The sequence below is a fragment of the Tupaia chinensis genome, unplaced genomic scaffold, assembly GCF_000334495.1.
Source record: "Tupaia chinensis unplaced genomic scaffold, TupChi_1.0 Scaffold000355_1, whole genome shotgun sequence".
NCBI lineage: Eukaryota > Metazoa > Chordata > Mammalia > Scandentia > Tupaiidae > Tupaia > Tupaia belangeri.
Window position 1 is genome coordinate 14798039 of NW_006159850.1, and position 26656 is coordinate 14824694.

The 26656-nt window shown below is 50.1% G+C and overlaps 1 protein-coding gene across 1 annotated transcript in view; it reads left to right on the forward strand.

Annotated features, from left to right (window-relative positions):
- Window positions 1-26656, forward strand: part of CALB2 (calbindin 2) — a 33394-nt gene that overhangs the window by 1408 nt on the left and 5330 nt on the right. Inside the window, exons 2-10 of the mRNA XM_006152666.2 lie at window positions 33-144; window positions 14883-14959; window positions 17809-17898; window positions 20927-21007; window positions 24619-24675; window positions 25200-25277; window positions 25742-25797; window positions 26100-26139; window positions 26292-26345. Of these exons, the coding sequence (XP_006152728.1) occupies window positions 51-144; window positions 14883-14959; window positions 17809-17898; window positions 20927-21007; window positions 24619-24675; window positions 25200-25277; window positions 25742-25797; window positions 26100-26139; window positions 26292-26345 (627 nt within the window). The 5' untranslated portion in view covers window positions 33-50. The remainder of the gene's footprint in view (window positions 1-32; window positions 145-14882; window positions 14960-17808; window positions 17899-20926; window positions 21008-24618; window positions 24676-25199; window positions 25278-25741; window positions 25798-26099; window positions 26140-26291; window positions 26346-26656) is intronic.

The following is a 26656-nucleotide window of genomic DNA, read 5'->3' on the forward strand; positions in this document are numbered from 1 at the left end:
GCGCGGAGAGCTGGAGCGCGTTGCTGGCTGAGGTCTCCGAGCGGCTCGCCATGGCTGGCCCGCAGCAGCAGCCCCCTTACCTGCACCTGGCCGAGCTGACGGCGTCCCAGTTCCTGGAAATCTGGAAGCACTTTGATGCAGACGGTCAGTACAGCTCCCAACTTCTGTACCCAGCGGCCCCCAGGGGACCTGCAGTGGAGGGACGGGGCATTGCTCAATGCGGGCAGGTGAAGGGTTGCCTTAAGGGATGCGCTAGTCGCACAGCTTGCTGGGGCCAGGGTATGGAGTGTGGGAGACCTCCGGCTGCTCTGGTGACAACTGTCAGGAACTTTTCCCTGACATAGCCGAGTCCAGCCGCTTCTGCAGCCTCATTCCCAGCAACTTGGAGCTTTCCCAGAGAGGAGGCCTGGGCTGGAAAGGCGCCCCACGTTTCACCTGCCACCTTCCGCACCCTGGCCTTCACGGGAACTTCCTGTCTCCTCTGCCGCAGCCACGGGTCTCGGAAGCCCACTCCTGTCTTCCCCCAGTTCCCCTTTGGTTCAATGCCAGGTTAGTCCCCTGACCATTCTGGAGGCTGGGGCCAGCGGGGTGAGGGAACGGCCCTGAAGGGAAACCCGCGGCCTCCCCAGCCTGGTTGGCAGAAGCAGGCGAGAAAGTGGCGTCTGGGCCCCGGACACCTCTCTGGCCTTTCTTCACCCACTTTCTGCCCCTCACGGGCATGCAGGTTTCCCACCTATGGCAGTGGTGGGTGTGGTGGGAGCAGGGTTGGCGGCCCCTGAGCTGTCCCCTGATGGTGAGACTCCTGGGTGCTTGGGTGACTGCTTCTGGGTGGGAAGGCAGCTCAGTCTACATGCCTCAGACCAGCCCTCTTCTCTGTGTGGTCTTGGCATTGTCTCGCCCAGACAGTGAGGGCCAGACTGCGGGACCTCTGGAGGTAGCTCCCAGCTTAGGATTCCAAGAGTCTATGGTCTGACTCGGTCATGGGAACCCCCTCCGGGCCCTGCTTTGTCTTCCCCCTCTGCCATCTCTGGAGGTTTTGTCCATCACTCTGTAACCAGAAGTGATCCCATGTCCCTCTCTGAGGTCCTGGCTAAGAAAGGCATCCGAAGTGTTCTGGCACCCCAGACCCATCAGCAGGGTGGTGGCTTGGGGTGGCGATCCTGGGGTTGGGAGCCAGGGGCATGGCAACAGGGAGCATCAGGTGGTGACTGAACCCAGTCCTCTCCTCCCGTCCTCACCTAGGCAGGGCATGGAGCGGCTGAACAGATCCTCTGCCCAGCGCTGCAGGGAGGCAAGGGTTAACATCTGGGCTGCTAGTGGGTGAAGTTTTGTTTCCTCCATGCCAGCTGAGAAAGCCGGGAAGGCAGAGGACTGGGCATCTCCACACTCGGAATTCCTGGAGGCGGTGGGGAGACTGAAATCTGTACAATGGGGCTGAAGCAGGGTCGTCTTTCCCATGGCTGGCCTGCGCCATAACCCTCCCTGGGTGACACGCGCTGTGTGTAGTAGGACTCCAGTCTCTGAGCATTCCCTACGGATGCTCCTGCCAGTTGATCTGCACCAGAGACTTGAAGGATTCAAGGAAAGTTACCAAGTTACAGCAGCCAAGGTTATACACGGGCCTTCTGCTCGGTGAGTCAGCTATAAACAGAGGGCGCCCCAGCTCCACATGCCCACGCCCCCACGGGAACGACCAATAATAGCACTTCCCATAGTCACGCCAGTCCTCACGTTTCTCTGAGACAGGGTACTGCTCCCGACATGATCGCACCTTCCCAAGGCCTGCCCTGTGAGGCTGCAGGACAGATGGCGACTCCCTCTTGGGACAGAGGAGGAGGCACACGGGGCGTGACTCGTCCGGGGTCATTAGCAAGAGTGGTGGGCTGGTTGCTGGCCAGTGGTTTATTCCCACATTCTGGTTTCTGGACACCTGCTTGGGTTGGAAGAGGATTTTTTCCATGACAATGGGGACAAGTCCCTCAGAGGTGAAGGGCAAGTCCTTTTTATACTCGAAGGGGAGGTGATTTAAGAAACTATGGATGCGAAGGGTCTTCATAAAGTTCACCAAAATACACATTATGAAAAAAGGATGATGGATTTCAAAATGCTGGGCACCAAAATAAACTCATACGGTAATTCCATTTTTCTGCAAACTTTCTGAAGTCTCCTTCTACACCCAAATTAGAATTCTACTAAAGGGTCCAGAATGAGGCTCTGGGTGGCCTTGCTCTGTTTCCTTCTCCCCAATCCTCCCTCCTGAAACCCCAAGGCTGTAGATGAGCCCAGCTCCCCACCCCTCCACCCTGCCTGAGGTGCCACGGCCCTCTCTGTGACTCTCTTACCAACTCTGGCTTCTGTTTTCAACTTGGAGTCTCTTCCCAACACTGGGAGGCTCTCTGATGCTCACGGCCTTAAAGACCTCTGGGAGAACTCTCCTTTGCAGCTCAGCAGGTCCTTGGAGTGAGCTCACAGGAGCCCAATTAATCCCAGCCACCAGGGAGACGGAGCCACCCTCCACCCATTCTGGGCACTCATAGTAAACAAAGACCGGGAGCCCTTAGGAGAAGCTGGATCGTAAGGAGAGTCGGGGAATGGGGGCTCTGAGCCATAACTCAGCCTGTTACAAACAGAGAGCAGGGGTCATCCTCCCAGCCCCTCTGCTCCCAGGGTTACTTTCCGAATTCTCACTAGCCTTGGACAGAGAAAGGAAGGAGCCAGTGTTTGGCATGTGGGAAATTGGCACCAGACAAGGCAGAATTCTTTGCACAAGATCACAAAGCAAAGTAGGGGACAGGTACCCAGGAATCTGGTCTCCTGCTCTCAAACCCTCCACCGACTCTTCCTGGTCAACCAAGGTCAGGCATTTGGGAGGCCTCAGGGGTTGTCCCTCAGAGGCAGAGGTTGGAAAGATGGCAGCTCGTGCGCATGTCACCTCCATGCTCTGTGTGACCCTCACATGACCGTCCATGACGGAGCCCATTGTTCTCGTGCCTCCTGATCACTTCTTCATCAGGAACTCTTACTCTGCAAGAGCCATGTGGCCTCAGGCTGCCCAGCTCAGCACACACGTGGTCTTCCCTGCGTGGCTCTGACTTGACAAGCCACCAGGCTCCTGTCCTGCTGGTGACCAGTGGGAGACCGATGATGAATGAAGTTGTGGCTCAGAAGAGCAGTGCCTTTGCCTTTGCTTCCCCTCTGGAAGCAGCTAAGAGCATAGAGTTGAGAGGGGATCTCTCCCAGAGGCAAGGAGATGTGCATGGGACCAAGCAGAGGATGGAGCCTGCATAGATACAGTCACGTGTGTGCCACAAGTTATATGAACCAGAGGGTGATTACAGGGTTCTAGAGAATACTCAAAATTTAAGGGAGAAACAGGCTTCATTAGAAAACAGAAAAATTAATTATGGTGGTTTCTATAATGAAATATTATGCAATCCATAAGAGGTGGAGTTCAGTGCTGACGTGGAAAATTGCCAGTGGGTCAGCAGATTGCATGGAGGTTAAGGCTCTGGATCCCACATGGTTGGCTGCGTGGTTCAAGACCTAGACCTGGAAGTGTGGCAAATACACTGGATAGGGCCAGCAGGTAGTGGAGTAGTTAAGGCGCTGTACTCCCATATGGTCCACTGTAGTTCGAGTCCTGGACCTGGCAGCTTGAAACTCATGCTGGGTCCATGTACATGTGTGCCCAGGATCCCAGGATGAGACTAGACAAGAAGGGATTATGGTGTGGCCATCCCCCCTGGGGAGTAATTTCTTGCTTTCTGTCTCTCTGGTGAGCACGCATGCCCTATAGCAAAAATCTCTCACAAAAGAAAGAAAAGAAAGGAAAGGAAAGGAAAGGAAAGGAAAGGAAAGGAAAGGAAAGGAAAGGAAAGGAAAGGAAAGGAAAGGAAAGGAAAGGAAAGGAAAGGAAAGGAAAGGAAAGGAAAGGAAAGGAAAGGAAAGGAAAGGAAAAGAGAAGAGAAGAGAAGAGAAGAGAAGAGAAGAGAAGAGAAGAGAAGGGAAGGGAAGGGAAGGGAAGGGAAGGGAAGGGAAGGGAAGGGAAAGGAAAAGAGAAGAGAAGAGAAGAGAAGAGAAGGGAAAAGAAAAAAAAAAATACACTGGATGCATGTACTTCCATGCCTAAAATCCTGAGAGGAGAATGGAGAGGAAATTGAGGCATGGCCATCCTCCAGGGGGATACTTTCTTACTTTCTCTGCTGTCTCTAATGAGCACACACACTCTTTAACAAAAATAAAAACGAAAAAAGAAAAATGTCCAAGAGACATCATTAAGATCCATTTAAGGCTATAGTAGAGTACTGTTACAGTATATCCCTATTTTTATTATGGATGGCATATGCTTGTTGGAAAATACACTGAGTAATACATGGCTCTCTGAAGAGTGGACGAGGCCAGATGAAAGGAGATTTTCTTTTACTTTTCTAAATTAATTTCTGTGGCACTTGAGAATTTTACAGAAGCAGGTATTTCTTGTGTTTTCAGCAAAACAACAAAGATGTGAGAAGAAAGTAATACTATGGTTAGCTCCACCTCTCCCCAAAGGAAATGTATGTGTATCCTGAGGTGTGGGGGTCAACCCAGACTTTTCTGGGCCTTTGTCCACCTCTGAATGGCCTTGAGGACGCAGGGGACTATCAAAGCCTCTCAAAGGGACTATGTCTTGTTTCTCATCTGTGTGGGCCTCTGAGGTCCCAGGATTCTGAAAATTAGTGACCACAGAGGGCTGAAGAAGGCTCTGCCTAAATTCTCCTCCTCTGGTTCTTTTTTTTTTTTTCTTTTCTTTTTTCTTTTTTTTTTTCTCTCTTTTTTTTTTTGTGTGTGTGTGTGAGAGAGGATTTTTTGCTATAGAGTGCGTGCACTCGCCAGAAAGACAGAGAGAGAGAGAGAGAGACAGAAAGCACGAAATCACCCACCAAGGGGGATGATCACACCGCAATCCCTTCTCCTCCATTCTCCTCTTGGGATCTGGAGCACGCACGCACACATGCCTGGCATGAGTTTAAGTCACCAGTGCCGGGACTCGAACCACGGCCTACTACATGGGAGTCCAGTGACATAGCCATTATGCCAACTGCCGGTCCCTCTCCTCCTTTGGTTCTAAAAGAAGTGGGCCAGCCAGGCTGCGTGGTGATTAAAGCGGCTGGACCCCACATGGTCAACCTCGCAGTTTCAGGTTTCAGCCTGGAAGCTTGAAAACCATGCTGGGTACATATGTGTGTGTGTGTGCCCAAAAACCTGAAAAGAGGGAGAGATGGAGGGTGACCATTCCCCATCGGGGATAATCTCTCTCTCTCCCTCCCTCCCTCTCTCTCTCTCTCTCTCTCTCTCTCTCTCCTCTCATGTGTGCACACATCTTCTGGCAAAAAAATTTTTTTAAAAAAAAGGGTTTTTCAAAACCACACATCCCAGAGGGCCACCAACCAGCACCAGAGTGCCCAGGCGAGCTCTCTCCCAGCTCTGGGTATTGCTAACTTCTGTTCCCGGTTGGGGACAGAGGCGGGAGGTAGAACAACAGCGCCTCTCAGAGGTAGACGGAGGCCTGGCAGCTGGCACCGGACACTAGACGAAGGCCCTTGGAATACTAACGCAGAAGAGATGCCGAAACAGGGTTATGAAATAGAGGCCCATTGTTCCAACAGTTACGGTGCCGAGTGACTGTACTGTTCCTCAGATAACCATGGGGTTTGTCAATATGATCGGCGCTCGGCCCCCCAAAGTCAACGGGGTCTGGTGAGGCAACCCAGGCTAAATCAAGCTGTCTGAGGAGGCTTTCTTCTAGCCCTGTGAGGGACTCTGTGTGGCCTCTAGACTCTCACTCGGGCTGGATGTCAGGATGTGAGGCCCCACCTGGGACTAAGTCCCCGACCCCGCCCCACTTTACCCCAACTCCGTAGTCATTTCACCGCCAGCGCCCTTCGGTTTGCAAAGTCCACGGAACTGGGCACCCTCGGGGTGAGATCTCTCGCCCCATAACCTTGCTTCTCGGACTCCGATTGCGCCAGCCATGGGGGAGGCGCCTGGCCCTGTGAAAAGCAGGGTTCCCCCGGGGAGGCGGCCCAGGGGACCTGTTTTCACAAACAAGACACTGCAGCTGGCAGTGCCAGGGCAGCCGCCAGCCCAGCTGTTTCCATCCCTGCCCTGCTCATCTTGTTTACTTTCCCTCTGGACTTGGGGGTTTTACTAGCTGAGCCGCTGGGGAAGGTTTCCAGGGCTAAGGAGACCCCCGAGGGAAATTGAGCCCAACACCCAGGGAGCCAGAATTAATAGAGCAGCCACAAGGCTCCTCTCTGGCTCTGGCCTGGCCAGCATTGCGTCAGACGCCCTCCCTCGCCCAGCCAGTCCCATCTGGGGCCTCTGGCTTTGCGCTCTGCCGCTCCCCTTCAGCCCTCTACTGCCTTCGCTCTCGCCCAATCTGCCCCCTCCTTCCGGTCTCCCAGGCCTGGACTCAGCCAGTCGTCCAGGGGTTCAGGGCACCCTTCCCAGACCCGGAGCCTCTGTTTCTGAAACAGCGCAAACTGCAGTTCCAGGTCCAGAGCTTCAGCTGGGAGCTGTTTGCTTTGGGGCTTATTCTTTGTTCCCAGGTGCCACTGAGAGAAGAGCGTGTGAGTGGTGTATGTGTGTGTGTGTGTATGCATGTGTGTGTGTGTATGCATGTGTGTGTGTATGCATGTGTGTGTGTGTATGCATGTGTGTGTGTGTGCATGTGTGTGTGTGTGTATGCATGTGTGTGTGTGTGACAGAGAGAGAAACCTAGACAATTACAGATGTGGACAGAGGTTGTCCCTGGGATGACTAGGAAGAACCAGGCTGATCCTGGATCTCTGCGAACTGTGGGACTGAACCTGTTCCCCCTCTAATTCCTCCTTTCTAAGATGAGGTTGGCAATGCCTCTCCCTGGCAGGGTCACGCACATCAGATGAGGTGGGAAGGGGGAGCTCTTTGCAAACAGTGGGCAAAGCGTGTTGGGGCAGAGCAAAATTAGTGTTAGGGCAGAGCCTGGGGTAGGCGTCTCTTGTCCAAAGAGTGGGATTTGACCATCTCAGTGGGTAGTGATTAGAGGACTGTTTGTCTCTAGATAAATTCAAAGGACAGATTGACAGACAGACAGACAAGGAGCTCGGCCTCCTGGGCACTTCCCGGTACAGGGTAACGAGTACGTGTGAAGCTACACACCTTTCCCCTCTGAGCTCTGCACCCTACAGTTCTATAAGGGACTGAACAGTGTTGAAGTTGGTTGTTCTTAAGCGGGAGGGTGCTAGGGAGCTTGTTCCAACACAGACCTCTGAATCCCACTCCTAGAAACCCAGATTCACTGGAGCTTGAGAACTGGTATTTCTTTCAAGCTCCCAAGTGAGGCTGATCCTCCTGGTCAACACAAGAACCCCCGGGCCAGTGTACTTGGGTTGTAGCTTATTGAAAATCACCTAGACAGTGCAATAAGGGATTGCTGGGCACTGTCCCCACAGAGTCAGATTCAGCCGGTCCAGAGTAGGGCCTGGACTTCAGCATTTCCAGCCAGCCTCCCAGGTAGCTCCAAGGCTGCTGGTTCACAGAGCACACTTTGAATAGCAAACCCTCGTTCTCCAAACCAACTGAATTAGAACCTTCATTTTAATAAGATCCCAAGTACTTTTTAGCACCTTAGAGTTTGAGACTGCTGCTCTAAAGCAGTCCTCAACCTTGATTGCACATTAAAATCACCCTGAAAGCTTCCAGAATCACCTCTACTGTCGGTTAAATCAGAAACTCTGGGGGTCAGCCCCAGGCAATGGTGTTTTAAAAGGTTTCAAGATGAGGGACCAGCGGGTGGCATGGTAGTTAAGGCACTAGACTCCCATATGGTCATAATTCTACTTCCGGACCCGGTGGCTTGAAACTCATGCTGGGCACATGTGTATGCATGCCCAAAATCAGAAGAGGAGAAGGGAGGAGAAGTCATCCCCCCAGGGGGGTGATTTCTCTCTCTCCATCTCTCTCTGTCTCTCCAGCAAGTGCACGCACCCTATAGCAAAAATTGCTTTAAAAAAATAAAAGGTTCTAAGATGATTCTACTGTACTACCTGGGCTGAGAACCTGTAGTAGTGCTACAGTAGTGCTGGGGCTGGCAAGTGGTGTGGTGGTTAAGGTACTGGACTCCCATATGGCCGACTGTGGTTTGAGTCCCAGACCTGGCAGCTTGCTTTCTTGCTTGCTTTCCCTTTCTCTCTTTTTCTCACTTTCCCTCTCTCTCTCTGTCTCTCTCTCTGTCCCTTTCTGGTCAAATTAAAATAAGCAAATAAATAAAATCAATAAGACAATTCTTGAAAAGAAGAAAAGAAAATGAAAGCAGTAGTGCTGACACCATCTGGGCTAATGTGTCTTCACCCATGGTTTGATTCAGAGGACCTTAAGAGGAGATGGTAGAAAAACGATGCCTTCCATCTATGAGAAGCTACGTTTTCCAGAATGCTTTCCCAGCATGCCTTTGTATCGTGTGGACTTTGTAACAACTCTACAAAGTACAGCAGGCATAAATAGTCATAGGTACAGAGGCCAAACAGTGGCGTAGCAGTCAAAGTCAAGACTCTGCAAGGCTGACCCATGTGGGATGGTTCTAGGTTCATACCTAGAGACCTCCCTGAGTATCCTGGGCATGCATGTGCTCATGGTCCAGGCTGGCTGAGGCCGGGGTGGACCACGGTGTCAGGGCTGTCTTACAGTGCTGTATTTTGCTCTGTGTGTGTCTGTCACTTTCACGTATAAACAACAACTTTAACAACTGTTACAGGCATAACTAGCTATGGCCATTTTAGAGAGAAAGAAACAGGCTTGGTGAGATTGTTTTCCTTAACATCACATGGATAGTCATAGAATTGGCGGTAAAAATTATTCCTCTTGCTCGGGTATTTCTCCCCTGTTCATCTCTTAGAAAATCTGCAAATGCAAATCTCAGGGAGACCAAGCAGACTCTTTCATCGCTGTTGTCATGGTCGTTTGTTTTGGCTACAGGGCGCATGCACCCATACTCATGTACAGGCAAGAGAAAGTGAGAAATCAGCCCCTGGGGGAATGGCCACATGACAATTCCTTCTCCTCCATTCTCCTTTTGGGATTTTAGATAGACACACACATGTGCCTGGAATGATTTTTCAAGCAGCCAGGCCTGGGACTCGAACCACACAGTTGGCCATGTGAGAACTAGTCGCCTTAACCTGTGCACTATCTGCTGGCCCAAACAAGCTTCTTCCCACTGTGGGACAGTCAGGCTTTTCCAAGTGTCCCAATGAATTTGAAGAAGTGCTGTCTCACTTTAAATCTGGGGATGTGGAGAATGGTAGCGAGAGTAGAATCAGGGAAGACGCAAGGCCCCTCGCTCCCACCCAGCCCCCTCCCTAATGTTCACAGAATGTGGTTTGTTAAGAAGGATAGGAGTTGTGGTTGCTATGGTAACTATATCCTTGTCGATGCCCATCCGTGTGCGATTTACTTGGTGGCCAGTCACCCCACACCTCTGTGTGAGATAAAGCAGACCACACGTCCAGTGCCAAGTCCTTCCTAGAAGGATGTCAGCCAACTCATCCTCTTCTCCAGCCTCTGGTAATAGGGCCTCCTGGGGGATAAATGAGGAGTTGCCTTGAGAGACGCCAAGGAGCAAAGGCCTTTTCCCTGGAGGACGGAGTCAGCCCCTTCTGGGCTGCACGGCCCCTACCCGCCTAGCTAACCCCTGCTGCTCACCCTCTGCCTGCAGTGGCTTGCCCAGCTGCCTCGCCCCAGCAGACCACTAACTGCTCCTGGAGAGCAGGCCCACACTGAGCACTCGCTGAGCACTCCCTGAGCACCGGGCACAAAGTGGAACCGTCATTCAGCGCAGAAAATAAAGGCCCGTTGCGTTAGACCTCATCTCTGCTCCTCTGCTGGGATACACGGGCAGGTGGTGGTGGTGGAATCCCGGCATGGCCTTGTCCAGCCTCTGGGAGCCCCCAGCACCCCATGCGGCTCAAGCATGATCCAGGGATGGGGCTTCTCTACAGTGCCACCATTCCAGCTCCTGGCCCTCCCTGCCTCTAATTTGACTCCTCTTTGTCTCCTCCCTCTTCCCAGTGACTGGGGCTTCTCAGAGAGCCCTCTCTCTTCCTCCCGTCCAAGTAACCCTGGAAGTCAATCTTTCTCTCCTCATTCCATCATTGTCCTTGACACTCTCTGAAAATAGCATGTTTAAATTCACTTCCGGCCGAACACCTGCCCCTGCTCCACCCCACCCCACTAGAAGTTAGCCTCATGGAGGCAGGACCTCGTCTAGCTGCCCCTTGCTCCCCCAGGACCGACTGCCCAGCCTACATAGTGGATATTCCCTGAGTTAGTGAACGAACGAATGAAGGCTGGACCAGGAAAAAGGACTCTCCGGTTCTGGTGCTGCCTCTCTGTGTGATTCTGAGCCAGCTGCTTACCTTCTCTGTGCCTCAGTTTCTTCTGTCACCAGAAAGGTTTCCACTCTGCCGTGTCATGATCCTATGTGTCTGAAAGGACTGTGGCCCCATGGAAGGCAAGGGCGACATCTGTACGTTACGGTCTCCTCCGTGGCAGCCCCCACGGCCTTATACGTGGTGAGGCCGCCAAGTTTCTGCTGAAGCAAAGAAAGAGAGCGAAAGTGCTTTGAAAACTGAAGGACATTCAATCCATGAGGGGGTTATTGACGTTCAGAAGTTTCCTGCGGGCTGATTGTCTGAGTTTCTTGAGGCTGTTAAACTACCTTCAAACCTTTCTAGAACAAATGGAGTAAAAATAAATACTTATTCTTTGTAAGTCCCAGAAAAACTCCAAGGAAAAAGTGGCTCTTCCAGGTCTGTGCTGTTCTACTTTTCTTCTTGAGGTTCAGATTGAGCTGGCCTTGCCTGCCTCAGCCTCCCTCTGTGCCCACAAATCTTCCAGGCCTGAAGCAAGGAGCCCAAGCCCAAGGCATTCCCAGGGTGGGCAGCTGGGAGTAACACTAGCCGTGTTGGTAACGACTACTGGCCTTTCTGAGGCTTGTTCTAGGCTCGCGCTTTACATGTATTCTTGTCCCACTTAATCCTCACGGTGGCCTTGTGAGGAAGGCGCTATCATGTTATCACGTCATTTATTTTCCACTCATGAAGAGCACATGTGCATGCATGAGAGAGTGAGAAAGCGTGAGAAGAGCACCCTCCACAGGACCGGGCCATGCTGTGATCCCCTTCCTCCAGTCTGCCAGCCCACCAGGCTCTGGAGCACGTGCATTCATACCCGGTGTGTTTTCAGGCCTACCCGGACAGGGACTCAAACCTGGTCAGCATGTGGCTTCCAGCTCTGCAGACCAGTACACCCCTGACTGTACTGCAAAGGCTGGGCCACCATCATTTCTTTTAATTGGTGAAGCAACTGAGCTTCCCGAGCAGTGATGTCCCATATTCTGGGTAGGAGAGAGGTGGGAGAAGAACCAGATCTTGGTGCCTTGACAAGAAGGACCAGTAGCTACCAACCCCCTAAATCCTAGGTGAAGGGCCCTGTGCAAAGCAGGGATCTGACAGTAGGATGATAGCGAGAAATGCTACTCAGGTCTGAGTGGAGGCTGCCCTCGGAAATGTACAGAGGGGTGGCTCCCTTTGAGTTATTTCAGCTACCTCCAAATACACTCCCAAATCAGATACACACGTACACACTTATGTGTCTGTCTAGCCTGACTTGGGGCCCAGAACCCATGACCTTTGCTTCATGGAAACAGGATGAAGCCTGAGCCCCTACCCTGAACCCCAGTCTTGGGCTTCTAGAAGCCACAGCTGGGCCCAGAGGTGGACTCAGCATGCAGCCTTCTCTAACCACTACAAAACCTCCAAGAAGGATGGGACTTGGCCTTCCCAGTCCAGCTGAACTTGCACCCGAGCAATGGGAGAGTAGCCATGACTGCGGGTAGTGACCAGGGAGAGAAAAATTACTCATTGCTCCAACTCAAAACATCATCGTCCAGATAACTGCCTTTTTGCCTGGAAAGCCCTTGTCGCTCCTCTCCTTCACTCCTCCACTCCAAGGGACCTCAGAGGACATTAGGCATCACAGACATCCTCAGAAAATTCTGACTCTCCCAACAAACTTTTCAGAACATCCTAGAAGAAAGATGACCACGCCACCCTAGGATAAAAGGAAACTCAGGTCTTATCCCACCACCCCAATTACAATCACATTTCCCCCACACACACACCCTGTGATTCTCTGCATGGGATATTCATTGTGGCGTCTTCTCCACTAGAGGGTGCCTCAAAAGTTATTTATTTGGAATTTAAATTCTCGGGAAGCACTGGAAGGGGAGGCCAGGAAGAATCTTCCACCTCCTCACCCTACAGAGGCCAGGACAAATGCTTCTTTTTTATTTTTACACTTTTTGCTAACTTTGTCATTCTATTTACCCTTGAAGAAAGCTAGTATTCCCTTTCCTGTTCAAGTTAAATCTCCTCTGTGGGAGATCAGACTTGGAACTTGACTTTAGGCCAGTGGTTTCCAAACTTTTCTGCACATGGAAATCACCTGGGAAGATTAGAAAAAAAAAAAAAATCACAATTCTGGGACCAGCAGGTGGAATAGTGGGTGAGGCACTAGATTCCCATATGGCCAACCACAATTTGGGTCCCAGACCTGGTAGCTTGAAACTCACACTCACACTGGGTGCATGTGTGTGTGTGCCCCAAATCACAAGAGTAGAATGAAGGAGAATAGATTATGGTGTGACCATCCCCACCCCCCCAGAGGGGTGATTTCTCACTTTCCCTCTCTCTGTTTCTCTGTCTCTCTGGAGAGCATACGAATCATATGGCAAAAACCTAAAACAAACAAACAAACAACAACAAAAATGATGCTTAGTTCATACCCAAAGCCCTCACATCGACTGTCCAGAGGTGGGAGTCAGACGTCCACTGTAAATGTCCCCAGGAGATCCCAATATGCAGCCAAGCCTGGGAGGCTTGATTTTCCACCCACAAATGCCTGCTTCCATTGCAGCTCAGCCCAGAGACCTTGGCCAGGGCCTCAGCTCAGCCCTGGCCTCTAGGCCATCGGGGCTCAAGAGTAAGAACGCAATGGACCTCCTACCCCTCTGATCTTTGTGCAAGTCAGGCGTCAGCCTTGGGACCCAGTTCCATTCCCATCTTACACGCAGGGTCCATTGGGTCATCAGAAAAGTCATGATGCATTTTTGCATAGAAAAACATAGGAAAAAAGCCATGACTTTTCTGACAACCCAATAGTAATTGAGCTCAAACAATAACATCTGGGGTCACTCCCGCTGGGCTCTGTGACAGGCTTTACCTGTAAAATCCCATGGAATTATAACAGCCTGTTTTGCGGGTGAGATGGGTGAATAACTTCCCCAAAGTCACACTGTTGGGGAGTACAGCAGACGCAGGGTTCAAAGCTGCACCTGAGACCTCCGGGCCCCTCTCTTCATGGCATGTAAGGCGCTGCCGTCCCTCTCCTTGGTCCCCGTGGTGGTCTCCCGAGTGTCCCCATCCCACAGGACGGATGCCCTGCTGTGCTCCTGTCACTGTGTCCTGTGTTCATTCCCTAGGACTGCCGTAGCAAAGTCCCACAAACTGGGGGACTTAACATGATAGGAGTTGATTCGCTCATGGCTCTGGAGGCTATAAGTTCAAAATCAAGGTGTCGTCAGGGTTGGTTCCTGCTAGAGGCTCTGAGGGGAATCTTCCCGGCTCTCTCCTGGCTTCCGGTGGTCGGTGGCCTCACACAGTCCCGTGGCAGGTAGACACGTCACTCCAGTGTCTGCCTCTGTCTCCACACGGCCTTCTTCCCATCTGTGTCTTCACGTGGCCTTGCTTGACACTTTTTCTATTCGTGACAGAGAATACACACGAGAGAGAGAGATGAACAAGTTCCACTGAGTCTGGCCATACTCTGACCTCCCTCCTCCAGTCCTCCGGCCCCTCAGATTCTGGGCACTTGTGTGGGTGCCCAGCGTGTTTCGGGCTGACTGGGCTAGGGATTGACCTGCAGTCCACACAGCCTTCTTACAAAGGCACCAGCCCAGCCTCTGCAGCACAGCTGGTGGCAAACCGAGCTACAGTGCTAGAGGCCACAGGGCCGACTACAGGTTGGGATCCCTGGCTCAGTCGACCTGAAATGCACCAGGTAGTACCTGCATGCCCAGGATCCTGGGGGGCTAGAAGGCTGGAGGAAGGGCTTTGTGGCATGAACAAGGGTGCTTTTTGCTCTCATGTACACACGTGCTCTCTAGCATGACACAATGGAAGGAAGGGAGGGAGGAAGGGAGGAAGGGAGGAAGGAGCGAGCCATCTGTCAGTCCTTGGATTCGGAGCCCATGCAAATCCAGGTTGACCTTACCTTACCTAATTACACCTTCGAAGACCTGTTTTTCAAGTAAGGCCATGTTCTGAGGCTCCAAATGCACTTGGATTCGGGGGGACACTCTTCAGCTCAGTGTACTATCAGAACCCCAGGCCCTCACATTCTGCCTCTGACTGGGCCTGCAGCCTGCTGACAAATGTCGATGCTGATGGCTTGTCTCCTCTCCAACCGCTGGCACCTCGCACTTGCTCAGATGACTGGGGACAGATACTGCGACTCCCAGCTTCTGCTGCCTGGCCCAGATGCTAGTTCCTCCCCGCACTCTCACTGTCAAAGTGCTCATTGCATATCCCAAGGACACACTTATTCACCTTGGGTCGCTGTGGTCAGACGCTCTGAGGGCAGGGTCCCCGCCCCTAACGCTGCAGGCCTAGACATATACTCATGGACCAGAGAAGTTCTGCATAAGCCTCTGGCTTCTCACTGTCACCTGACCTCATTCCACTCCCATTAGTTTTACCACTTAGCTCTGAATTCATCTCTCTCTCTCTCTTTTTCTATCTTTACAGGAAATGGGTATATTGAAGGCAAAGAGCTAGAAAACTTTTTCCAAGAGCTGGAGAAGGCAAGAAAAGGCTCTGGCATGGTAAGCCCAGCTCCATCCCCCTGTGTCTCTGAGCATGTTTGTCCCTAGTTATGTGTTCCATCAGTAAGCCTAATCTCACTGGTACTGACACTTAGAATTTCTCTTTGATTTGTAAGGATTAAAAAACAAACAAAAAAAGAATACACCCTAAGAGTACCTGAATGTCCTTGGGGCCCTGGGATTAAGGGGTGTTCATGAATGGGTATCAGGATGGATGAATTCTCCCCAAAACTGCAAAGCTTCATGTCTGTGTCTGCATGTGTAAAGCTAATTCCTTCCTAGAAACAGAGCCCACAGCCTGTTTTAGATGCTTCAGTGGGTTCGAGACTCCAGACTGGATGCCTGCGAGGCAGTTTCTCAGCCTTAGCACTTTAGCACGATTGACATTTGGGACAGAATAATTCTTGATTTGGGGGATGGAGAGGGCATTGTAAAATCTTCAGCAGCGTCCCTCTGTCCACTCATGAAGTACCAGCACTCTCCTTCAAGTTGTGACCATTGAAAATATCTCCAGACATTGCCAAATGCCTGCTGGGTGGGGGATGAGGGTAGTTTCATCTTCAGTAGAGAATCGCTGTTCTAGCTAGACCATCAAAGGTTGGAATCCTCAGCAAGAGCCTAGAGAAAACAATGAGGATTACTCTGAACCAGTATCTGAGCCATTCACTGGTGGTATCATGACCCTCTGAACCTGCCTGAAGTGACTCCAGGTCACGTCCCTTTCATGACAGGAATGTTGTTTCCCCTGGTGCCAACTTGGAGCTATGGGATTTGCTAAAGCCTTTTGGGGGAGGTATTAGAAATATCACAAAGCTGAGGTGATTGGAATTAGTCTGTTGTGCTGGAATCTATGGGGTCAGGCCCATCCTCCCCCACCAGCTTCCTCCGGTCCTTTGGAGGGCTCTCTGCCTGCCCACTCTGTCTGCTGGCCAATCCACTGCTTACTAGCCACTCTTCAGGAAGCTGTTGGGGAGGTGAGTCACAAATCCACTGGTGAGCTTCTGGTTCAAAGCTCAGCAGAGCTCCCTGATGGGAAGAGGTCAAAGCAATGGGCTAAAAGGGACAGAGGTGATTCATGAATTGTTTATCAACAGTTTATGCATCAAACCTCATTAATAATGAAGCCTGGGTCACAGAAAGTCCAGGCTTCAAAACTGATTCCGGGATCATGGCTTAGGCAGAGGAACGTGTGTTTATCAAATACTTCTAATCTAAAGTCCTTCTCTTAGTGATTCCCTTCCTCAGATGGCATCAGAGTGATTTTCAAGTCTGTCAGCGATAATGCCAAATGATGTCATCCGGGATGGGTTCTCAGAGCAGCTGTTGTATGGTAGGATGAATCTTGGTCTTTGGAGCAGAAACCATGAGTTCGAATTCTAGCTATCCTAGCTGGGTGACCTTGAGAGAGATCACTTCCTCTTGGCCTCTATTTCTACTAATCCCATGGCATCATGGTAAAATGCAAGTAGAATGACCACATTTCTGAAAAATACCTGGGAGCATACCATGTACATTTGTAAATACAAATAAATAAATAATAAGCAAATAAATATAAATTTAGATCAGATCAGTTCCAAAGGCAAAAAGTGATAGAAGGGAACCAGCAGATGGCATAATGGTTATGTTGCTGGAGTTCCACGTAGTCAACTGCAGTTCGAGTCCTGAACCTGGCAGCTTAACACTCATGGAGGGCATGTGTGCATGTGTGCACAAAATCCCGAAAGGAAAATGGAGGAGAAGGGATTATGGTGTGGCCATCCCCCCTGAGGGGGATGATTTCTCGCTTTCTGTCTGTCTCTGTCACTCCGGCAAGTGCATGTGCTCTATAGCAAAAATCTCTCTCTTTTTAAAAAAGATTTATTAATTTAATTCCATTTGTTATTATTATTTTTAATTTGACTAGAGAGAGAAAGGGAAAGTGAGAAAGCAAGCTGTCATGTCCGGGACTCAAACTGTGATCAGCCATGTGGGACTCCTGAGCCTTTAACCACCATGCCACCTGCCGGCCCCGCAAAAACCTCTCTTAAGAAAAAAAAAAAGTGATAGAAGGTATTCATAAAAAACTCTCAGAATTGGTAGAATTTTCCTTGGCTCAATCCTAGGAAAAATACAACCCTCTGGGAAGCAGAGGTATCAGTCGCCCAAGGCAAATTTGTTGTTGATTATTAACAAGAAAGAGTTCCTTAATGCGGACAATTAATCAGCTGTATCTAAACCAGGAGAAGGTTTGAGACCTTCGAGAGAATCTCATATTTATATAGGCAGCAATGGCTATTAGAATTTCTCAAGTGTTTTTGTCTTTTTGGTAATCAGAATCCTGGAGTGAATACTTGAATTACCCCTCAGCTCTTTGATGACTTTCTCCTCGGTTTGCTCCCAGCACTAAGTCAGAGTGAAAAATATTATGGAATTGCTAGTTAGTCTTTCAATCCACCATAGCAAGGTGGATCGCTTAGAACCTATTGGCAGGCAGTGGATTAAGTTGGGTACTGGATTAACTGCCTCATAAGATGTTGGGGCCTCAGTTCTCAGGTCTGAGTGATGGGAGTAAGTCCAAACCCTTCTGATAGATGTATGGCTTAATACCTTTCAAGGGAATAAATGCATATTTAATTATATAAAGCATCCCCATCTGTCCTGTTTCTCTTTGAAAATTATGTGACTGAGTCTGGAGATGACTTGATTTGGGGGGATCTTGACGAGGAAAAGGACTCAGCCCTGATCACTCAGAGCATTGGCTCAGCCTGCTTCATCCCCACGTAGCTGGGCCACAAAATAATTCCCAATACTGAGATCCTCAATTTGCATGAGATACAGGAACAAAATCAGCCCCCTCTGTCTTTCCACAGATGTCAAAGAGTGACAATTTCGGGGAGAAGATGAAGGAGTTCATGCAGAAATACGATAAGAACGCGGATGGGAAAATCGAGATGGCAGAGGTGAGTCCTGGGGTCCTAGCTGAGGGCCAGCAGTTGCCGTGCCTCTCCAGTGCCCTAGCATCCTTCTAGAGCTGGAAATGAGGTGTGGCCTTACAGCTTCCCCACCTCCAGCACTGGGCCTGACCAAAGAGAACAGGTGGGACTTCTTCTGTGTGTCACCCAAGAAAGAAGCAACAAAAAGTGGCCTAAGTGAGCTGGAGACCTTGTAAATGTGTGATGAACCCAGCATAAGATGGTGGGGAGGGTGAACCCTGGGTGAACAGGAGAGTTTATGTCCCATCTTAAAGCTTCCAAAGTCAAGAGTTTTTCCTCTGTGTATGTAAATTTACATATCGTTTACATAGGTAACTTACATGTGAAAACATATCATTTAGATATGTGTAAATGCACATGCAACACCCATATATACAGACATATATACTTACATGTGCACCTACCTGTACACTCACATGTACATGTGTGTGTGAAACACTTCTGGCAATCAGTTTGCAACCCATGGCCAAGGGATCAAGCATGGTGATTCTTGAGCTTGTGCATTAGGGCACAGAGCCGGTAAACTGGCCTTAGGCCGGGTGCCTAGAAGCAAAGCCTGAGACAGAGATTCACATGGATATGATTTGCTGAGAGAGCTCTCAAGGGAAGAGGGCAACAAGAGAAGGCCGACGAGGGAGCTGGGGAGGACACAGTCTCAGCTGGAGCTTTGACTCGGCCTGATCTCTAGAGAATGCATTTTGCCACCGAGTTAGTCCCACTTTGAGGGAAGAGGGTGAGGTGGCCTTTTGTAACCCCCTCCCCATGTCATTGGATGTAGGCTGCCCCTATCCAAGGAAGCAAGGGACCCGTGGAGCTGCTGCCATGTGGCTGAGGGCAGTTCTGCAGGGACAGCTATGGGCTGTTAGCAGTCCACCTCCCCACAGCTGAGAGGCGGCGCACTAGCCTAGCTAAGGAGGCTCTGGGAGAGGCACCGAGAGTAGCCACGATAGATGCTCTTTCATGCTGCAAATCTCAAAAAGTTCTGACTCAAGTGAGCGCAAACCAGAGAACGTTTTCTGTAAGGAATACAGATTACAGTAAATGTATTATGGTTTATGGGCCATATGGTCTCTGTCACAGCTACTCAACACAAAAGCAGTCACAGAAAATATGTAAATAAGTGGGTGTGACCATGTTCCAATAAGAGTTAGCAAGCCTTGGGCCATAACTCACCTACTCCTCGCTTAAACCGCGAGCTGCTCCTAAGAAGAAAAGCCAAGGATAGGGTTGGCTCCAGTGAAGGCCAGGGCTACAGCTCTGTCTCTACACAGCTCTCTGGGCTCTGCTCTTTGCCCCTGAAACAACTGCATCCTCACGCCACTCACGAAATGGCAGCAGCAGTTCCAGGCATCACATTCCCATATAACCATGTCCAGTTGCAGAAAGGGTCCTCCTTGAGACCAGCAGGTGGTGTGGTAGTTAAGGCATTGGATGGTCCCACATGGCTGACCATGGTTCGAGTCCTGGACCTGGTGTCTTGCTTTCTCACTTTCGCCCCCCCCCCTGTGTGTGTGTGTGTCTCGCTGGTCAAATTAAAAATAAATGAGTGAATAAAGTTAATTTTTTTTTTTAAAAAAAGACTCTCTCTTATGTGAAAGAAAATGTTTCCCATAAATAAAGTTTTTTTTTTTTAAAAAAAAGTCTCTCTCTTATGTGAAAGAAAATGTTTCCCATAGTGCCCTCAGAGTCCTCCTCTCACATTTCATTGGCCAAAACTGGTTCATTCACCTCCCCATAAGCCAGTCACTGACCAGGGGGATGGACTTATCACATTTAACTGATTTATATGAATCGAGATTAGCCTGTGACCCAAAGATGCTCTTTTTTTTTTTAAAAAAAAGTCTCTCTCTTATGTGAAAGAAAATGTTTCCCATAGTGCCCTCAGAGTCCTCCTCTCACATTTCATTGGCCAAAACTGGTTCATTCACCTCCCCATAAGCCAGTCACTGACCAGGGGGATGGACTTATCACATTTAACTGATTTATATGAATCGAGATTAGCCTGTGACCCAAAGATGCTCAGAGCATAAGTGAGGGAGCCCAGTGGGGTGGGCAGGCAGCAGAGCTCGCTCCCTGAGGGTAAGCGTACTTTTTAAATTAGATTGTTGAGGGTCAGCTCCTGAGACAGCGGTTTTGTGCTGTAGGGGGGAACCCACATGGCCGGCCGTGGTTTGAATCCCAGCTGGCTTGAAAAGCACTCCAAGTACATATGCATGTGTGCCCCAAACCCCGACGGAATGAGGAAATGGGGAGAAAGGGTTTGCAGCGTGACCACACCTTACTGGGCAGCTCTGTCACACACATGCCCTTTGGCCATTAAAAGAAGTGGATTGTTGAGGTATTGATTTCCATACAATCAACTGCATTCATTTAAAGAATAAAATTCTATTTTTAATTAATTAATTTTTAATTTACATTTAATCACTATGTGTCTTTATAGTATACAACATTGTTTTTTGCAGCTCGAATACGATGCATATCAGTCCTTACCATACACATTATCATCAGCAAGTAACTTTACATAAGGGTAAAATTCTACGAATTTCGTTCTCGGGCCATGAATTTATCATGGCAACCAAAATATAGTATTTCTACACCAGTAAAAGTTTCCTCTTAACTGGCACAAACCAGTCCACCTCCAGCAACCACAGATCTACCTGGACTAATTTGTATTTTCGAGAGTTTTCTATGCATGTACCCATCTATTAAGTATTAAGTATTCTTTTGAGTCTAAGTGCTTGCATTTAAATTAGAGCCAGTGTGTGTCCCTCCACTGCTCACAACCCTAAGGGTTGGGGTAACCCAGAAGCACCCCTAGAACATTCTTCTTCCTCTCAGAAGAACTGCCAAGCCATTCTCAAAGAAAGAAGCAAATGGAGTAAAATGTGGTTTCCAGGCCTCCCCATGGGTTGTTTTCCATCCTTCCTGGGAGGGGGGGAGCTGCCGTGCTCCCTGGCAGGTCCCTCCATAATGCCAGCGTCCTCTGTCCCCACAGCTGGCACAGATCCTGCCGACTGAAGAGAACTTCCTCCTGTGCTTCAGGCAGCACGTGGGCTCCAGCGCCGAGTTTATGGAGGTGAGACCAAAGCACTGCCTTCTCTCTTGGCTTTGAGACCTACCTTGCTCCCAGGTTCAGAGCTAGGCTTACCCTGCAATGGGCCAAAGAGGTGCTAAGCCCCTTAGAGCTCTGCTACTCAGAGCGTAGCCTATGGGTCCAGCCTCTGTGGTGCCGCAGCAACGCAATGCCCTGCAAGGCTGGTAGCCACATGGTGGCCATGGGCACAGATCCCTGGGTTGACGTGAAAATATGCCAGGTGCGCACATGGGCACCTGGATCCTGAGGAGATGGAGGGTCGGGGAAAGGGAATCACACGAGATGACACGTTGTCAAGGGTATGTCTTTCCCTTTTCTCTCTCTCTTGCACGCCCATGCTCTATATCATTAAAGAACAAACAGACAGTCCATGGACCAGCGGCTCAGTATCAGTAAGTGTCAGTAGAAAGGTAGACTCCCCAGCCCATGGAATCAGAATCTACATTTCCCCAGGATTCCCAGATGATGCCCATGCACATAAAGTATGAGGAATAAGATGAGAAGTGCGGGGACCCGCAGTTAGTATAATGGCTATGTCGCTGAACTCCCATGTAGTCGACCGCGGTTCAAGTCCCGGACCTGGTGGCTTAAACTCACGCTGGGCACGTGTGTGTGCATGCCCAAGATCTCCAGAGGAGAATGGAGGAGAAGGGATTGCCGAGTGGCCATCCTCCTTGGGGGGTGATTTCTCACTTTTTGTCTCTCTGTCTCTGTCTTACTGGCGAGCATACACACCCTATAGCCAAAACCTCTCCAAAAAAAAAAACAAACAAACAAAACAAAGAGGTGCACTTGGGTCAAGTACTTATGGGAAATGGGGTGTACGGCCCCTCTGGGGATTTGTCAGGCTACAGGCTCTGAGAACTCCTGCAGTAAAGAAACCTGTTCCACTCTATTTCACTCCAGGATCTCCCACCACCCAATAACTTAAGTGTCCCCCAAAGTCAGAGTTCCAAGGAGCATGCTTGGGAAAGATGGAGTTGTGCACCCTCCCAAGGCTGGAAAGCCAAGTGAGAACTCCACTTTCCAATTATCGTCCAGGCTTGGTCTTTGTGACCTGACTTCATTGTCCCCCTTTTAACTGGGTACCACTTTCTTTGTAATAGAAATTCTTTAAGATCCCCATGCGAAATGTGACATTCGAACTCAAGTGTCTTTTGAGTCTATTCGACTGATAGATTGGATATATGAAATTGCTGATATTAAACTGTTGTTTTACTTACAAAAATTTGGAAATTCTCTGCAGTTTGATCAAGCGTATTACTAATCCTCAGGCCCAGCAAGGACCTATTACTTCTCGCTGTTGTTCTGGGACTTGGCACCCTAGTCGTTCAGTGTATTTGTTCCCGAGACTCCACGCATACCCACACACTGCCTGCGCCGAGACCCAGGGCTGGACTTCCACCTGCCTCTCATTGCCATTCATCGGGGTAAATCCATTTCCAGCCACCGGTAATCCCACTCCGTGACTCACTGCCTAAAACCACTGGAACACTCGCCCAGAAACCCACACAGCAGCGAGTTCCCCTCGTGGCCGGAACGTCAGTTGGAAAGAAACAATTCTCAGGGCAGAAGAGTCATTTTTCATGTGGCAGCTTTCCCAAGCATCAGATATGGATTTAATTTTATGGTGCTTTAAAGGATTTTCTCCAGTTTTTTGGGGTTTTTTTGGAGATAGGAAGATTCCATAAGCTGGTCAGTGACATTCTGGATTCTGTTCTTAGTCTTCCTCTTGCCTGTCTTGGAAAAAAAGTCCTGCATATGCTTAATGATTTGTCAGCAGCCTCTTTGTGAGCATTGATTTTTTCTGTCTATAGAAGAGGGAGTTTTGGGACCAGCCGATGGCATAATAGTTACATTGTTGGACTCCCATGCAGTTGACCGTGGTTCAAGTCCTGGACCCAGTGGCTTAAAACTCATGCTAAGTGCATGCATGAGCATGTGAGCCTGAAATCTCAAGAGGAGAATGGAGAAGAAGGGATTATGGTGTGGTCATCCCTCTTGGGGAATAATTTCTCACTTTCTGTCTCTCTGTCTCTCCAATAGGTGGAGAGACGTGCCCTATAGCAAAAATATTAAAAAAAAAAAAAAAAGAAAGAAAAGGGAGTATTATGATTATGCCTGGCCTCTTCCCACCTCTGATCTGGAAACAGGGGTAATGGCAGCTTGCAAGGGACAGAGGCACTTTAAAAAGGGGCACAAGCACAGGCCTCTCAAAATCCTTGGTGGTCTCTCTGCGTGGTTGACATGGTTGCATACCCTTATATACCTTTATCCTTCCCAGTCCCAGCATGACTGCCAAGGGAAACACCACCCGCCAGCTTTCCCAGGATCCCACCCCCCTGCAGAACCATCCTCTCCTGAGGGTGTTCACTTGTTTGGTTTTTATAGGCCAGAAACATGAAAAGGTCCGAGGTAGCCCTGACCGGCCTTCTCAGCTCCCATCCCACTGCTCCGCGTAACGTTCTAACATCTAATTTTAGTGACACCTTGAGATTTCTTTGAGATTTCATAAAGCCAGGTCCCTTGAACTCTTTTCCTTGAATGAGAGGAGACTAGGGATCCACTGATGGGTGGACACAAAGTGCAGGAGGGGAGAGAAGCCAGCGTTGGCTCAGGGGGTGGGGGTGGGGCCCAGGGCGGGAGAACCTGCAGGCGCAGTCACAGAAAACCACCCGAGGGTTGGTGTGCTCTGTGCACGGACGGGGTCCCTTCAGGTTACCCTCTTTTAGGCAACCTGGGGAGGAGGGGAATAACCGCAATTTTTCCCAGTCCAGACTCGGCTTAGATGAATTAAATTTGAATGCACTAAATGCATGCAGGTAGCTGGTAAAGTCTTATTTAGAAGCCTGTGCACGTCTCTTACTACCTATGCAAGGGTGGGTTTGCAGTTATAAGAAGGGATCTATTCCCTGCATCAAGTAACTGGGCCTCAGAACCGGTGAGACCCAGAGAGAGATCTGATTGGCCGGGGGTAGGTCACATGCCTTCCTCATGCAGTGGAGTCAGCCTCCCTTGAACGATATGGATTGAAAATGGGAAAGGGTGGTAGTACTTCCTGCTAAAAATGGGGATGCTGTTATTCATAAAGATGAGTGGCTTTGGGGCAGTCTAAAAAAAAAAAACGAATTATATTACCAGTTCTGCTTCACCATCAGACAGAGGGTAGAAGAGAGTGCAGAGGAGAGTAAGCAAAGTTCACTCCTGCCTCTTCGAGAGGGTTCTTCCCCTTGCCTCCAAGCCCCACCTAGAGTATATGAGGTACTTTCCAGACAGCAGAAGCATATCCCATTAAACCCACAGCAAAAATCAGACCATCGTCCCAGCCCTGGTCTGCACCTTAGAAAGCTTCAACCCTGGTTACAGGACAGTCAAGAAAAGGACCTGGGCCGGCATCATATCCAAGTGCTTTTTTCTCTGTGAGCTTGACCAAAACACTTTCCCTCATTTCCTCCTCTGTGACACTAAAGGCTAGACCAGCCCCATGTCCCCATCCCACTGTCATGCTCCTGAGTACCAGGCCCTGCCTGGACCAGTCCAAGGAAATGGAAGGGAAGTGCGTAGAGACTGACAGGCTGGCTTTTCCATCGCAGGCATGGCGGAAGTATGACACAGACCGAAGTGGCTACATCGAAGCCAATGAGCTCAAGGTAGGAGGGGCCCTGGGGTCGGTGTGGAGGGCCAGGAGAACGAGAGTAGGGCCAGAGTTGGGGTGTGTTTAAGGAACCTGAGGAGAGCGGCCACACCAGATGAGGAGCACGCGTTTGTGGTCTGCCTGGGCACACTGAGGCCTGGCCTGGCTGTCGCGTGTGCTCAGAGAAGCCGTGCGAGTCAGCAGCCTGCAGCCCCAGGGCCAGCGTCCCAGCAACCACAGTCCTCTGCATTCCGTGCCCAGGACAGGCTTGCTAGAGGCCATTCCACTCAAAGTTCCTCTGGCAACCGGAGGTTCCCCATGCATTGCTTAGCCTGTTTCTCCATCAATTCAGGGGGGCAAGGCTGCACCAGGAGCCACTTACGGCCTCCGGAGTCCTCCGGAGTCACTGCAGGTGTGAAGGGATTGGGAAATTAAGAGGCATGTGAGCTGTAACTGGTAGACCTAAACGAGCAACGATAACTAAACAAACAAGTGAGTGAGTGAATGAGGGACGGAATGAAGGCTTTTTCTATGTTCCAGGGCTTCCTCTCAGACCTGCTGAAGAAGGCGAACCGACCATATGATGAACCCAAGCTCCATGAATACACCCAAACCATAGTGAGTGGGCAGTGTCCTTCCTCCCCGGGGGTGCAGGCCTTGGGCCCCAAGCCACTGAGATTCTGAGGGGCAGAGTCTTGTGTTTGCTGATCCTTCAAACCCAGGTGAAGTAATCCCAGTGACAGCTGGCAAAAAGGGACGCCCTTTGAGGTCCCCACTAACCTGACTATCGGGCCAGTGTGCAACTGGGGAGCATCTGCTTCTATGGCAACCTCTGTAGCTCCAGGAGAGGATAAATGTGGAGGGGATGGGCCTTTGGAACCAGTCTCTGAAAAGGGGAAACACAAGTAACCGAGTCCCTGCTGTCTCCTCCGGTGACTGGTTTAGACCACGCTGGGCCCTGGCCTCCAGGCAGAGGCAGAAGAGGCATGATGAGCACACCCACCTTTCCTCTCCAGGCAGGTCAAGGTCCCACGTTAAAGGTCAAAGCAAATAACATAGGCACCTCTTTCTGTTCCCAACAGCTACGGATGTTTGACCTGAATGGGGACGGCAAACTGGGCCTCTCAGAGATGTCCCGGTAAGCACCGGCCCTCCCCTCCAATGTCACCTGGGACATGCCTTTCATTCCTGTGCTACTGTCTCCTTCTCTGGGATCTGTCGGTGAGAGCAAGGACAGGTCTGCATGCCAAGAAGCAAGAAAAGCTAGATGCCATCGCCTCCCTCTGTCTCCCTCTTTTTTGAATTCTCCGCTAACTCCTGATTATTAAGTGCTCGAAGCTTGTTCCCGTAACTGCAGAAGCTGCCTCTGTCTCCCGCCAGGTCCGGGTTGTTCTTGCTTGTGCTCTGTCTCCTAATCTCTGCCCAACCTTTTCTTTCCAGACTCTTACCTGTACAGGAAAACTTCCTGCTTAAATTTCAGGTAAAAAACAAACAAAACTTCTTATCTTTGCTTCCTCCTTCCCCCCAAAGCTTCATTCATGTACACACACATACACACACACACACACACACACACACACACACACACACACATTTTTGCTCTTACCTCTTTAATACTCTCTGTCCTTTCAGGGCATGAAGCTGACCTCAGAGGAGTTCAATGCGATCTTCACATTTTACGACAAGGTAAAAGACTGTGGTTGGGAACACGGAAGGCCAACGGGAGGAGATGCTCGGGGCTGCCCGGGCACCAGCTCACGACTTTGCATGAGAGCAGTTGCTTCCTAGGAAGCTGGGAGTGAGATGCCCTCCTTACCCACCCGCAACCCTTCTCTGCTATCCCATGCCACATGGCTCTAACAGTCTTCTTTATAACCAAATGGCTAGAGGTAAATTATAAATATCCCCTGCAATCAGAAAGCTAACTGTTTCTTGATCATGTTTATATTTTCTTTTCTTTGAGAGGTTTTTGCCTTAGGCCACGTGTGCTCACCAGG